The sequence below is a fragment of the Stomoxys calcitrans genome, chromosome 1, assembly GCF_963082655.1.
Source record: "Stomoxys calcitrans chromosome 1, idStoCalc2.1, whole genome shotgun sequence".
In the NCBI taxonomy this organism is placed as follows: Eukaryota; Metazoa; Arthropoda; class Insecta; order Diptera; family Muscidae; genus Stomoxys; species Stomoxys calcitrans.
The window spans coordinates 249769184-249782715 of NC_081552.1; the positions used below are offsets into that span (position 1 = coordinate 249769184).

Consider the following 13532-nt stretch of genomic DNA (forward strand, 5'->3'; position numbering starts at 1 on the left):
AACGGGATCCAAAGGATGGCTTGTTTGTGCATCACAGCCGCACTGAGGACGACACCGAAACCACCCAAATTGCAGCGACCACTGCCGTGAGGTTAAGGGAGCTTTCTCGTTGATCATGTGGCGGCTACGGACACTGTGTTATCCTTGATACAATATCCGATGTTTCAGACAGTGTGTATTACACCCTACCTGAGCCGCTTTTTGATAAAAATTACTGTACCACAATTCCTGATAGGAACTACGATATCCCTGGTAACAGAAGTTACATAAACTTCTATACGCATGGTTTCAAATTAAACGACCAGGTGGGATTTGGGGGTACTCTAAAGATCTAGAACTGGCCATATCGAATAAGTTACCCGACCACTGCAGTGTGTATCAAGCGTAGATCCCTCCAGTTAAGGAAGTGGTGGAATGGCTAAGATATAATGTCATTACGACGATTGGCATAAATATCTTCTCAGACAGCCAGGCAGCTATTAAATCCCTGGATAACGTATTTCTGAACTCAAAAACCGTCCTCGACTGTCGCAGATCTCTCAACGAGATGGCTGAGCAGTTCAAAATTCACCTGTTCTGGGTGCCGGGCCACATAGATATTCCAGGGAAATGTAAAGCGGATGAGCTTGGGGGACTAGGAACTACCCTACACCTTCCGGGAATACTTGAATCTGTGGATATGCCTCTAGCGACATGTAAGCTAAGTTTTTCAGGACCAGGCGCGAAGGACAACAAATGATAGACTGTCACAAAGAGGGGGCTGTGAGCATTCCAAAACTATGTGACCTAACCTAGACCTGAAGAGGTCTACCGCTTTGCTGTCATTTTGGCTAGAACAGACGTCTCAGCCATTGTGTCCGTCATGACAGGTCACTGTCTTATCAGAAAACATGCTGACAGACTGAAGGTTGCCAGCAATGACTTTTGCAGAAGCTGTGAGGACTTCGAAGAACACCTTCTGTGTGTGTGTCCGGCACTAGCAGTCAGAAGGAGTTACACTTTAGGTTCTCACTTCTTTGAGAACCTGTCTGCTTATCGGATGTGAACATTCGCAAGTTATTGGTCTTTTCAAAGCGATCTGGATGGTTCAACCGTATGAACTAGAAGGCATCTTCCATCTTCTGTTCCTGTGGTATCACAATGGACGAAAACGTCTGAGTCTGATGGCAGACAGCCACTTAAACCTAACCTAAGGTTTAAGTCTAGGCGTAAATCCGTGCAAGGCAGAAGTTGTTCTTTTCACCAGGAGATAAAAGATACCTATAGGGACGGGGGTATGAAATATGGCCCCAATGTAATGAAAATGACATAAAACCCCAAACTTTTATGCATGAAACAAAAGCAACGATAATTTGGGCTCTATCTCGGTTTATGGGGTTTTATTTCGTTTTATAGGGATTTATTTGATTTTATGGGGCTTTATTTCATTTTATAAATTAGGGCTTATTTTCGTATGGAATAAGACCCCATATTTGGAAATGACACAAAGCCCCAATATTGGGGGCTTTTTTTAGTTCTACAAACATTTTAAATAAAACATAGCGCAACACATTTCGAAAGATCTGCCGGACACTTGTCCCCTTATTGGGGCATTACTTCATTTTAAAATAGGGACTTTTATATGAAATAATGCCCCTAATTTTCGGTCCCTATTCCATTTTAGTTTGGGCTGTTTTTCATTTCGTTGCGGCCTTATTTCATTTTTTACTTTTGGGGTGATATTTCATTATGAGATAAACCCCATTTTTGAGTTTTTCTTTCATTTTCCATTTGGGGCTTTATTGCATTGGGGCCTTATTTCATACCGCCACAGCCGCACTGAGGACGACACCATCTGATGCACTGAATTTAATGCTACACCTAATGCCCCTGAATATCGTGACTAGACAAATTGCTACGACCACTGCTGTGAGGCTAAGGCAGCTTTCCCTTAAGTCATTCACCGCCTACGGACACTGTTTGATCCTTGATACAATGCCCAATATCCCAGGCAGTGTGGATTACACATCACAAAGTAGGGGTTGTGGTTCGGTCTACCGCTTTGCTGTCGCTAGCTAGAACGGACGGACGTCTCAGCCATTGTGTCCGTCATCAAGACAGATTACTGTCTGATCGGGAAAACATGCTGACATGGGTTACCAGTTACGACTTTTGCAGAAGCTTTGAGAAAGTCAAGGAAGAAGAGACTGGCACTGGCAGTCAGAAGGAGTTCGTCTTTAGGTTCTCATTTCTTTGAGAACGTGGCCTGATTTAGTGGACGTTGGGCTTTTTTAAGCGATCTGGATGGTTCAACGGTAGGACTTAGAATGCAACTTCCTTCCTGTGGTATTACAATGGACGAGAACGTCTAAGTGAGTCTGATGGGAGACTGCCACTTAAACCTAGCCTGACCTTAGCTATTAACCAATGGCTGTCAGTCGTCTCCAAACTTTGTTTGAATTCAAATTTTGTTCGAACTCTTTTCTAAACCATTTAACATTCTCCTTTAGAAAAGAACTTCTTGAACTACAACGTCAGCTCAACATCAGCCCAGATAAGCGAACACCTGTTACTGTGTATAACGAGAAAGGAAATAATAGCCCTGAGACTACTGTGGATCAATTAACCAATTTGTTATTCAGGACTCCCAAAAACTCCCCGAAACATAGGCCAGCCAATCTTCTCTCAAGGCGTTCTTCCAAAGAAATGGGTGAGGTGGACGATTCAGGAAATTCGGCAGAGGCCTCGCTAATGGTAACCGTATGCAGTCAATGTCATGGTAATTTGAGAGTTGAGCTACAAGATCAAACCACAAGAGAGTCAGAAATGAGATATCAAGAGATTTTAGAAGAAAATGAGCTGCTAAGGCAGGGAATGTTGGAAATTCTGGAGAAATTAAGGGAATACGATGGTGAGTAGGAAATTAGTAACCAAAGGATTTTCATGAATTATTTTCTTTTTTTTATAAATTTCTAGATTGCTCCGAGCATATAACCATCAACGATATACTCTTGCAAAGATTAATAAGAGCCTTGAAGATTTCCAGTACTCCCTTAAATACTCCCAAGCGTTTGAGAGAGCAGGTGCAACAGCTAAAAGAGAGAGAAAAAGCTTTGGAGCAGCATTTAAGCCAGCAACAACATGAACTGCAGGAGCTACAGTCCATTGACAGTCTACGTGAAGAGGGTGAAATTAAAGGCCCTGATATAACACCTCTGGAAATGCCCCCTTATTTGGACACTTCCACCAGACCCACTACTCCCAATAAAAGCCTCAATATACCCAATATACAAACCCCTGCAACTGGTTTAACTCTTGCCGAGCAACGCCACCACGAAACAGAGTTGGCAGAACTCAAAATCTATAAAAAATATTACGACGAACTTCAGCTGCACCTTAATGCCAGCGAGGCGGAGGTTATGAAAAATTGTTCTCAGCTCACAGAACAAATTCTTCAACTGGAGTTGAGTCTAAGCAAAGAGACCAAAAGCTTTCGATATCTACGTGAGGATTTCGATAAAAATCTTACAGATCTAAAACATTTGGAACTAAAGCACATTGAAAGAGAGGGTGTCTTGCAGCGGGAAATTTCTTTGCTGAAAGCCGCTATTGAGAAACTTAGCCAAGACATGGACTATCACAAGGCAGTGTACCTGTACAGCCATGACGAATATAATCTGTTGCAGCAATCCTTTCAGCAGAGTCAAATGCAATTGGCCTTCCTTACCCAGGAGATATTAAAGGGCAAAGATGGTTCCAAACTCAATATACCGGAAATGTGTTTGGACTATGGCATTATTCAGGATGATCTTCAATTGGCTTTTATCTCTCAAAAGGATTTTGATGCTCAAAAACAATTGGTAAAGGATTTCAATGGTCAACGTTTGGAATTACAGCGCAAAATCACACAATTGGAAAGCCTTTTGGAGATAGCCCAAAATCAAATAGCCTCCCAACAACGATTGCTCAATGACATCACTGATAACCACATCAATTTGCGACATCTGGTGGCTGATTTGCAGAGTACAACAGAAGAGAAATTTCTGGTGGCAAAAATGCAACGGGATTTGGATGAAGGTAAGGGGGTATGGCCTTGGGGTTGTATATTTATACCAGTTAATGGCACACACCGCACATCCACCCTATTGTAGCATTGCTTCGACTCTATATTTGGTCTGCCCATGCTCTGCGATTCAAAGTGTGAGAGCAGTGCAAAAAACCGAGTGGAGAGTTAGTTTCACGCTCACACCGGCTTATTCGAATTGCAGACTGGTTGGGATTGAAAATGAGCCATATCGCCATTTGATATGGCTGCCATATAAACCGGTCTTGGATCTCGACTTCTTGAGCCACTAGAGGGCGCAATTCTTATCCGATTTGGCTGAAATTTTGCATAAGGTGTTTTGTTATGATTTCCAACAAATGCGATAAGTATGGTTGAAATCGGTCCATAACCTGATATAGCTGTCATATAAACCGGTCTGGGGTCTTGACTTCTTAAGCTTTTGGAGGGAGCAATTCCTATATGACGTAGCTGAAATTTTGGAAGACGTTATGACTTCCAACAACTGTGGCAAATATGGTTCAAGTTGATCCATACCTGATATAGCTGATGATATATAAACCGATCTGGGATCATGACTTCTTAAGCTTCTAGAGGGCGCAAAACCTATCTGATTTAGGCGAAATTTTGCATGACATATTTCGTTACGACTTCCAACAACTGTGGCAAATATGGTTCAAGTCAGTCCGTAACCTGATATAGCTACCATACAAACCGATCTGGGATCTTGACTTCTTGAGCCTCTAGAGGGCGCAATTCCTATATGACGTAGCTGAAATTTTGCAAGACGTGTTTCGTTATGGCTTCCAACAAATGTGGCAAATATGGTTTATGTAGGTTCATAACCTGATATAGCTGCCATATAAACCCATCTGGGATCATGACTTCTTGAGCCTCTAGAGGGCGCAATTCCTATGCGATTTAGCTGAAATTTAACACGACGTGTTTCGCTATGACATCCAACAACTATGCTATATATAGTTCAAGTCGGTCCATAACCTGGTAGAGCTGCCATATAAACCCATCTGGGATCTTGACTTCTTGAGCCTCTAGAGGGCGCAATTCCTATGCGATTTGGCTGAAATTTTGCATGACGTATTTTATTCTTACTTTCAACAACTGTATCAAATAAGGTTCAAATCGGTTCATAACCTGATATAGCTGCCATGTAAACCGATCTGGGATCTTGACTTCTTGAGCCTCTAGAGGTCGCAATTATTATCCGATTTGCCTGAAATTTTGTACGACGGATCCTCTCATGACCATCGACATACGCGTTTACTATATCGGTCTATAGCAGAGCAAATCTTTTCTTATATCCTTTTTTGCCTAAGAAGAGTTGCCTGGAAAAGAACTCGGCAAATGCGATCCATGGTGGAGGGTATATAGGATTCAGCCCGGCCGAACTTAGCACGCTTTTACTTGTTTTACGTACTAAGGTTCTTGCTTCTACACGAGGAAGTAAGTAAGCTTTTGGTCGTTCGTGAAAAGGGTAAAGGGTAGTTCTTCATCTATCCCAACTCTTGTTAAGAATGCTCAACCGTTCACTGGCCCGGTTGATAAGGCTAACCTGTTGGCTGATATATTTGCAGGAAACTCTGCCCTGCCGGATGGCAATAAACCACTCCCCTTAATCGAAAATGTATCTGGCGTCATGTCCCAGATATTTTTTCGAACTCGTGGAGTTAAAAGGGTTCTTGAGAATCTAGACGTAAATAAATCCCTGGGCCCCGATGCCATATCAACACTGGTCTTCCGCAAGTGTTCTTCGACGCTTGCTCGTCCATAACGCAATCTTTTCAACCTTGCCTACGTACGGTAGGGGGTGTTCCCGGCGCTTTGGAAGATTGCGAACTTTCAGCCCATACCCAAGAAGGGTGGGGCGAACAACCCTGTGAATTACCAGCCTATTGCGATATGCTCCGCTCTCTCCAAGGTTATGGAGAGCAATGGCTTTCTTAGCGACCAACAGTATGGGTTCCGCGTAAATCGCTCTACGGGCGACCTCTTGGCACTTCTGTCAGAACGTTGGCGTCGCTCAATCCACCAGTTTGGTGAGAGTAAGGTTATGGCTCTGGATATCTCCAAGGCATTTGATAGGGTCTGGCACCGTGCACTACTATCAAAGCTTGACGCATTTGGTATCGGTAATGGCTTCTTTCGATATATTTCGAGCTTTCTCAAAGATCGCACTGTACGAGTCGTTATAGATCAGGGCTCTGTTCTTTCTCCTTCTCTTTTTATACCCTCAAGATATAGTCCGACATAGATGGGCTATATCGGACTATATCTTGATATAGCCCCCATATAGACCGATCCGCCGATTAAGGGTCTTAGGCCCATAAAAGCCACATTTATTCTCCGATTTTGCTAAAATTTGGGACAGTGAGTTGTGTTAGCCCAGTCGGCATCCTACTTCCATTTGGCCCAAATCGGTCCAGATTTAGATATAGCTGCCATATAGGCCGATCTTTCGATTTAAGGTCTTGCGCCCATAAAAGGCGCATTTATTGTCCGATGTCGCCGAAATTTGGAACAGTGAGTCAAGTTAAGCCCCTCGTCATTTTCTGCAATATGGCACAGATCGGCCCAGATTTGGATATAGCTGCCATATAAACCGATCACTCGATTTAAGGTTTTGGGCCTATAAAAGGCGCATTTGTTGTCCGATTTCGCCGAAATTTGGGGCAGTGAGTTGTGTTAGGCTCTTCGACATTTTTCTGCAACTTGGCCCAAATTGGTCCATATTTGGGTATAGCTGCCATATAGCCCGATCTTTCGATTTAAGGTTTTGGGCCCATAAAAGCCGCATTTATTGTCAGCTGTCGCCAAAATTTGGGACAGTGAGTTAAGTTAAGCCCCTCGACATCTTTCTGCAATATGGCACAGATCGGTTCAGATTTGGATATAGCTGCCACATAGACCGATCTCTCGATTTAAGGTTTCGGGGCCATAAAAGGCGCATCCGATGTCGCCGAAATTTGGGACAGTGAGTTGTGTTAGGACCTTCGACATCCTTCTTTAATTTGCCCCAAATTGGATCAGATTTGAATATAGCTGCCATATAGACTGATATCTCGATTTAAAGTCTTGGCCCCATAAAAGGCGCATTTATAATCCGATTTCACTGAAATTTGACACAGTGACTTATGTTAGGCTTTTCGACATCCGTGTCGTATATGGTTCAGATCGGTTTACTTTTAGATATAGCTACTAAAAAGATCAGGTATGCATTTTTCACCGGATTTCGGCGAAAGGTGGTTTACATGTACAGCCGAGGTGGTGGGTATCCAAAGTTCGGCTCGGCCGAACTTAACGCTTTTTTATTTGTTTATAAATGTTTTCGTGATTTTTCGAACATATTTTAGCTTGAGATCATATAAAATGCTTTCTATTCAAGAATAGCTGAGCAAAGAACTTATAAAAGTTGGGCAAGTGTGTGTTACTATTCCAAACACTTTAACTGGCATGGTGGATCATGATTTCTGATGCACCATCAACCCCCTTTTTCCTTTATAAAAATATTTTTTTTTTCTATTTCCCAGCTAAATCGGAAGTTATTCAATTAAAATACGAACGTGATGCCCTAAAACAACATTCGGAATCCTTACAACTGGACCTTTTAAGCCGTGATAATTTAAAGGCAGAATTAACCAAAAACTTCCAAATCGAGCGCCAAAATAATAATATCAAAATTAAGTGAGCAAAGTTTAAGTCCAAATAAAGAACGAGTATGGAACTAATGCATGCAACTTCTTTTTAGATTTTTACAAAAATCCTTGAATAGCCTACGAGAAAAATATGCCAAATTTACACCGCTCGTCTTCCTCACCAATTTCGTGTTTTCCTATAACAAATTTTTACAAAAATGCTCAACCAACACTTCCCCCAAAGAGGCAAAGGAGGAGGAAAATCTGCAGAAAGTTGTTGAGGCAGTAGTGCAGGGATTAATGAAAGAAAATCACGAACAAATGGAAGGAAATCAACAATTGATAAAGGTTTGCAAAAAAAGTTGAAAAAAAACAAAATTTTTATCACAAATATTTTGCTTCACTTTCTTTTTGCAGCTCATCAAAAGCGAAACCCAATGCAAACTCTATGAAGATGAAATAAAAAATTTGGAAAAGAAGAACAGTGATTTGGAAAAGGATTTCAATGAGTTGAAATTAAAAATGGCCACGGAAACAGAACATTGGCATACCGTAGAGGCTCTCTTTGGCCAGGATGCTGTAAACAAAGAAACAAAACTCAACAAAGATGAGGAAAAGGTTTTAGAGAGCACAAAGCTGGATGCACCTTCCACCAAGGACATAGGCTGCAATACTGAGGCTAATATGGCAACAACCCCAGTGCCAGCTGAAAGAAAACTATCGGCCAATAATAAACCTCGTAAGGAAATGGTGGACAAAAATATGTCCCCCATACAGACTCCAACAAAACAGTCAAGAAAAGAGCAGGGTACACAAACAGAAGGAAGGAAGGCAGAAATAAATGTAATCAAGGATAATTCCAAGAATGAAACCAAGACAGTTGTTGAAGAAGACAAACCCCCAAAATCCCCCAAAAAGGAGGAAAAGCCAATACCAGCAAAGTCAACTCCCAAAAAAGATGATGAAAAATCCACTACAATTCAAGAAAAATCATCCAAAAAGGACGAGAAAGTTGCCACTACAAATGAAATATCCCCTAAAGTGGATGTTGAATCCACAAAAGGTGTTGATACATCACCTCAAAGGGAAGGGGCTTCCACAAAAGCGGAAGCAAAATCCACCTCGGAAGTCGAAATACAAACATGCCATGACCCTGTTGCGCTAGACAATAAATCTGTTCAAACAGTACAAACTGAAGAAGACAAGGAGGAGATTAAGCAGAGTAAAATACCCAAAGGCTCAGAGTTGAAGGAAGCATTACAAAAACTGCAGATTTCGGAAAAAAGGTAAGAGGGAGAGAGTTGCTAGGGGAAGTCCATTTCTTTAACCTCCGCCATAGGATGGGGGTATACTTATTTCGTCATTTCTTTTGTAACACCTCGAAATATTGATGTGAAACTCAACTTGATGGTCTTGACATTCTGAGTCGATTTAGCCAGTTTGCACTTATACTTCCAATTAGTGTAGGTCAGTTGGGATTGTATAGCTCCATGTTTTGATATAGCTCCCCATTATTAGTAGAGATGGGCGATGGGTAAATACCCAAAAAAGGTGTTTACCCGATAAATTGGGTAAATACTCGGGTATTTACTCATCTATAACCAAAAGCTGGGTAGAAGCTACAACTAAAAATGAACCGATCTGAACCATATATGGCAGGGATGTCGAAAAGCCTAACACAACGTACTGTCCCAAATCTCGGCGAAATCGGACAATAAATGCGCCTTTTATGGGCCCAAAACCTCTAATGAAGAGATCGGTCTATATGGCAGCAATTTTCAAATCTGCACCGATCTGGGCCAAATTGAAGAAGGACGTCGAAGAGCTTAACGCAACTTTCGTCAACATCGGACAATAAATGCGCCTTTAATGGCCCCAAAACCTAAAACAAAGAAATCGATCAATATGACAGCTATATCCAAATCTGAACCGATCTGTTCCAAATTAACGAAGGATGTCGAAGGCCCTAACACAACTCACCGTCCCAAATCTGGGCGAAATCGGACAATAAATGCGCCTTTTATGGGCCCAAAACCTAAAACCGAGAGATCGGTCTATATGGCAGCTATATCCAAGTCTGGACCGATCTGGGCCAAATTGACGAGGAATGTCGAAGGGCCTAACTCAACTCACCCTCCCAAATTTCAGCAAAATCGGATAATAAATGTGGCTTTTATGGGCCAAAGTCCCTAAATCGGAGGATCGATCTTTATGGCAGCTATATTCAAATCTGCACCGATCTGCTCCAAATTGAAGAAGGACGTCGAAGGGCCTAACGCAACTCACTGTCTCAAATTTCGGCAAATTCGGACAATAAATGCGCCTTTTATGGCAACAAAACCTAAAACCGAGAGATCGGTCTATATGGCAGCTATATCCAAATCTGAAACGACCTGGGCCAAATTAACGAAGAATATCGAAGGGACTAACACAACTCACTGTCCGAAATTTAAGCAAAATCGGATAATAAATGTGGATTTTATGGGCCTATGACCCTAAATCGGAGGATCGGTCTATATGGCAGCTATATCCAAATCTGAACCGATCTGAGACAAATTGAAGAAGAATGTCGAAGGGCCTAACACCACTCACTGTCCTAAATCTCAGCAAAATCGGATAATAAATGTAGCTTTTATGGGCCGAAGACCCTAAATCGGCCGAACGGTCTATATGGGGGCTATATCAAGATATAGTCCGATATGGCCCATCTTCGAACTTAACCTGCTTATGGACAAAAAAAGAATATGTGCAAAGTTTCAGCTCAATATCTCTATTTTTAAAGACTGCGGCGTGATTGTTGCAAACGGAATGACAAAATGAATTTGCCCTCATCCTTCGGTGGTGGGTATAAAAAGCGCCTTTTATAGGCTCATTACACTATATCGGGAGATCGGTCTATGTGGCAGCTAAATCCAAATATGGTCCAATCTGGATCACAGTTGACAGGAATGGGTAGTGGTCTACCAGAATTCACTGTGCCAAATTTCATCGAATTCGCATAGTAAAGGGTGATTTTTTTGAGGTTAGAATTTTCATGCATTAGTATTTGACAGATCACGTGGGATTTCAGACATGGTGTCAAAGAGAAAGATGCTCAGTATGCTTTGACATTTCATCATGAATAGACTGACTAACGAGCAACGCTTGCAAATCATTGAATTTTATTACCAAAATCAGTGTTCGGTTCGAAATGTGTTCATTCACCGTTCAGCGATGAGGCTCATTTCTGGTTGAATGGCTACGTAAATAAGCAAAATTGCCGCATTTGGAGTGAAGAGTAACCAGAAGCCGTTCAAGAACTGCCCATGCATCCCGAAAAATGCACTGTTTGGTGTGGTTTGTACGCTGGTGGAATCATTGGACCGTATTTTTTCAAAGATGCTGTTGGACGCAACGTTACGGTGAATGAACACATTTCGAACCGAACACTGATTTTGGTAATAAAATTCAATGATTTGCAAGCGTTGCTCGTTAGTAAGTCTATTCATGATGAAATGTCAAAGCATACTGAGCATCTTTCTCTTTGACACCATGTCTGAAATCCCACGTGATCTGTCAAATACTAATGCATGAAAATCCTAACCTCAAAAAAATCACCCTTTAAATGGATATTTTATGGCCTCAATACTCTATATCGGGAAATCGGGTGGTCGGTCTATAGGGCAGCTATATCCAAATATAGTCCGATCTGAACTTCTTAGAAATGGATCGGGATCTACCAGAACTCACTGTGCCAAATTTCATCAAAATCGGATGAAAAATTACCAATTTATTGCCCCAAGACTTTAAGTCTGGAGATCGGTCTATATAGCGACTATATATAACTAAAATCCGATTTTATGAGATCAAAAGATCATGTTTACATACAAAGAATAAGAAATCATCAAAGATTGGTTGCAAAATGTTTTCATACCCAAGATAACTGCATAATTATAAATACCCAAAAAAAGGAATTTATTGGGTAAATACCCAATACCAAGCGTTGGGTATTTACCCGGTAGAAACCCATCGCTTATCATTAGCAAAGCCAGCCCCGAGTTCTGGGGGGGGGGACTAAAACCTCTTGAATGGCAATAAAATTGCAAAAATTTTCCGAAAACAATGAACTCTTGAAAATTTTGGAGGGAGGGCTAAAACATTGCTGTGGGGGTGTTTAGCCCACCCCTCGGAGGCCTTTCTATGCTTATGGCTCCCATGTAAACCGAACTGGGATCATGACTTCTCGAGCCTTTAGAAGGCGCAATTCTTATCCGATTTAGCTGTAACTTTGCACGATGTGTTTTGTTTTGATTTTCAGCAACTGTGTCGAGCATGGTCCAAATCGGTTCATAAACTGATATAGCCGCTATATAAACCGATCTTGGATCTTGACTTCTTGAGGCTCTAGAGGGCGCAAATCTAATCCAATTTTGATGAAATTTTGCGTTAAGTGTTCAGCTTTGACTTCCAACAACTATGCTAATTATAGTCCAAATCGGTCTATAACCAGATATAGCCGTCATATAAACCGATCTGGGATCTCAACTTCTGGAGCCTCAAGAGGGCGCAATTATTATCCGATTTGGCTAAAATTTAGTACAACGGCTTCTGCCATGACCTTCAACATACGGGTCAAATATGGTCTGAATCTGTTTATAGCCTGATACAGCTCTACTATAAACGGATCTCCATATTTTACTTCTTAAGCCCCTAAGGGCTCAATTCTTATTCGATTTGGCTGAAATTTTACCCAGTGACTTCTGCTAGGCCTCCAATATTCAATTCAATTATGGTCCGAATCAGACCATAACTTGATATAGCTCCAATAGCATAGCAATTCTTTCCTTTATCCTTTGTTTGACTAAAAAGAGATATCGGGAAAAGAACTCGACAAAGGCGATCTATGGTGGAGGGTACATAAGATTCGGCCCGGCCGAACTTAGGACAATTTTAATTGTTACTGCTTTAATATTTGTCTTATTTAATGTCTATTCAGCCTCCTTGAAGCTAAACAACAAATCGAGCATTTAGAAAACCAATTGAGCAACCTAAAAGAATCTCAGCCACAAACAACAACAACAACATCTGGAGAACAAAATATGCCATCCCTACAATCCGATGTCATTGAGGTAAATACAAAATACATTTCAAAAATTTTTAAATCAAATTTCAAACTTACGACTTTATTTTATAGAAAACCATATTGTCCTTCCACACTTTATTGAGCGAAAAGGACAAGTCCATTGGCAAATACCAGGATATTCTGCAGGCCGAACGAGAGCAAACACATCTCAATGTGAGCAAACTCAATGGCGAGATAGAAGGCCTCAAGAGCACCATAACCAATTTGAATTTCAATATAAAAACCAAAGATATGGAAATCATGGAACTCAAGTCCCAATTGGAAGCTGCCACAGTGAGACGAAATTCCAATGAAAAACTAGATTTGGCCAGAAATGCTGCAGGTGGCGAAGAAAATGCCGACAATAGTCTGCACGAAATGACCGATGAGAAAATCGAAGAGTTATTTGAAGAGAATCTAACTGTCGGAGTTAGTAATTCACCTGTGAGAACTGTTAATGAAGGAGTAGCGGCTATAACCGAGAAACATGAATTGGAAGAGATGAAGGATATACCGCAGAATTTTGTTAAGCAGCTAAAGGAACTTAAAGATAAAGCTAGCTATTGGGAGAGTGCACTGAAGTTCAAGGAGGATGAGATAGTGATTCTTAAAGAGAAGTGAGTACAGAGAGAGAGAAAATGTTGTCGAAACTTGATTTTCAAACAAAATGTTGTAACAAAATTTTTGTAAAAATGATTTTTTTATACAAAACTAGCCGATCCAGGCCCGCTGGGCTGCG

General features: G+C 41.3%; 1 protein-coding gene across 1 annotated transcript in view; it reads left to right on the forward strand.

Annotated features, from left to right (window-relative positions):
- LOC106094880 (centrosomal protein cep290) overlaps positions 1-13532 on the forward strand; it is a 32562-nt gene that overhangs the window by 10485 nt on the left and 8545 nt on the right. Inside the window, exons 6-12 of the mRNA XM_059362958.1 lie at positions 2490-2890; positions 2956-4056; positions 7588-7741; positions 7806-8040; positions 8110-8978; positions 12668-12800; positions 12866-13410. Coding sequence (XP_059218941.1) covers positions 2490-2890; positions 2956-4056; positions 7588-7741; positions 7806-8040; positions 8110-8978; positions 12668-12800; positions 12866-13410 — 3438 coding nt within the window. The remainder of the gene's footprint in view (positions 1-2489; positions 2891-2955; positions 4057-7587; positions 7742-7805; positions 8041-8109; positions 8979-12667; positions 12801-12865; positions 13411-13532) is intronic.